The 2,500-nt window shown below is 34.4% G+C and overlaps 1 protein-coding gene across 1 annotated transcript in view; it reads right to left on the bottom strand.

Annotated features, from left to right (window-relative positions):
- Nucleotides 1-2,500, bottom strand: part of LOC113813120 (UPF0047 protein YjbQ) — a 31,816-nt gene that overhangs the window by 28,836 nt on the left and 480 nt on the right. Inside the window, exon 1 of the mRNA XM_027365063.2 lies at nt 2,432-2,500. This exon is cut by the window's right edge and continues 480 nt beyond it. Coding sequence (XP_027220864.1) covers nt 2,432-2,500 — 69 coding nt within the window. The remainder of the gene's footprint in view (nt 1-2,431) is intronic.

Raw genomic sequence — 2,500 nt, 5'->3', positions numbered from 1 at the left:
TGAGTAAAAAATAATATTAATAATGAGAAACAACAACTTTAGTTGTGATAATAAAATTCACAATAACAAAACAATCCTAACAGTCTAATATCAAATGAAAATGATGATGAACAGAAATGAAAACCAAGGCCGTAATACGATCTTTAAGATATGTAAAACAACCAGAATACAGAAGTTCATGACCATGATGTTGGTGACAGCAGCAGCAATGACAATGACAAAAACAATATTATTGATGATGATGATGGCTAAGGCAAAGACGAAAACAACACTGACAATAAAGAAAAAGAAGATAATGTATATGATGATGGTCATATCAATGTTTCAGTGACAGTGACAATGACAACTAATGGAAAGTTACCAAACTCAATAGATAATGAATAATCTAATTAAGTTTTGTAAGCAACATTTCAATTATTGAATCTTGATCACATAATGTCCAAGCAAAATGATACAAATTCCAAGATGAGATTCCAGTACGCTAAACCTAGTAGTGATATATACAATAGTAACTACAAAAAATATGACAATAACAATAGGTGTGATGGTGATGATAATAATAAAAGAATTATACAGAAATAATAACATTCACATTATCATTACTATATTCATAAAAAAAATATCAAAATCATCACTGGTAAACGTTTAGAAGATACCCATGCATCTGTTACTGGTTTCGAGCTGATTGGCACAGCCTCTGCACCTGTTAGCACTCCAGCAAAGGCTAACAAATATCTCTATATAAATACTAATACGGTAGGGCTTGTAAACCTCCCTGGTGATTTGTTGTTAAAAATGGGACAAGTCCAAGCTCTATCTTGTGAAAATATATTCTTCTGTGATGATTTTTTAGCCTCCTGAACCTCAGATATCTTAGAGACAACCTAGAAATGCGTCACTTCCATACTTGACAAAAGACCGTAGGACTAATGCGTCACTCATGTTTGACTATAGACTGTAGGCCTACTGTGTCACTCCCATGTTCCTACAGATTGTATGGCTATCATCACAAGCTTTATATGTATTTGAATAGCATGTACCCATTTAATTGTGAAAAATCATAGTCTCAAAGCCATGTCAGGGTTTTTCTAAATATCTGACTTATGACATGATATTTTTACTTACAACTACATGTCAACACCACAAAAAAATGTCATAAAGAAAATGCAGTCTCTTGATATTAGCATGTACATAAATATTTAAACTCAAAGTAAAAAATAACTACTACAGACATGCCTTAGGAACTATAAAATCTAATCATCCATAAGCCGAACACACTCTTTCCTATTATCAATCTTCCCATCATTCTTATCTTCTCACTATCAGCTGAATGGTATCCAGAAACGGCTTCTAATACTCGTTAAAAAAGAAAAACACACCAATGTCTTTTAAATTACTCAAGAACAATTTTCGGGATTTGTCATCTCAAGAAATGAACAGTTGGCATGATTGCTGAATACATGAAAAACTTCATTATAATAATATTGACAACCACTCATATTCACTCTGGCTATACTTATATGAGCACATCTGTTCGAAAATTTATCATTTTCATCATTCAAGGTATGTAAAATCACTGTACACCTTTCTGCAATTTTGTTATCTTCACTAAATATCTTTCTTTTGTCTAATATCGCCACAACAAGCTTCACTTTAATCTCCCTTTTTCCTGTATTCGATACAGCATACCAGCACCATTCACAGATCAGAACTATTTCAGAACCAACATTCCATACTAAGTTTGCGACCGCGTAATGACGTGCAGGTGTTACGTCAAGTCACTTTCATTTTCAACAGTGTTGTTCACTTCCCGCAACTTGGATGTCATCATCTGGGAGCTTCTTGCCGAGAATATTATTTGGACACACTGAAACGTTGCTTCACACAATTGATTAAATGAAAAGAAAAAAGAAGAAGAAAACTAAAACTCCTCTGTGCCATAAGAATACATATGACTTCGCCCAAGCAAACTAAATCAAGTGAAATCACAAACGAAAAGGAATTAGGGAACAAAAACACCTAGTTTAGTCTACCCTTAAAAAGTCTACTCTGCAAGGTGGTTCTATCTACTCTGTCTAGCATCACGTGCAATAATGACTGAGACTCACTTTCACCTTCAATCAACCCTTGAATATGAATGAAAGAGGAATTATATGCTTTTTTCCACCTCGAAATGTTTAATTTAAGAGCAAAAGACTCGGTTTTCGTGCCTGACTTCATACTAATGAGGTTCAAAAGGAGATCGTGTTTTTGCATCTAACATTGTTCTTAAACCCAAAATAAAATGCCAATGTGGAAGTTATGCACCCAATACACCGTCCAGCAAAACCTGCAGGAGCAATTTAATCTGGCACTGACTCTTATTTATAAAAAAGCAGACGACTCTACTGTGCCTGCAGCATCCAGATGTAAACATTGGTCATTTACTTACTCTGTACGTGTAGTAGGCCTACGGAAAATTGCCTGAGTTCTGGAATTTCCTTCAGTATTTCGTCCGTAA

This window comes from Penaeus vannamei, chromosome 15, assembly GCF_042767895.1.
Source record: "Penaeus vannamei isolate JL-2024 chromosome 15, ASM4276789v1, whole genome shotgun sequence".
NCBI lineage: Eukaryota > Metazoa > Arthropoda > Malacostraca > Decapoda > Penaeidae > Penaeus > Penaeus vannamei.
Note: the sequence above shows the minus strand (reverse complement) of the source record. Positions and strands in the feature narration are given on the sequence as shown.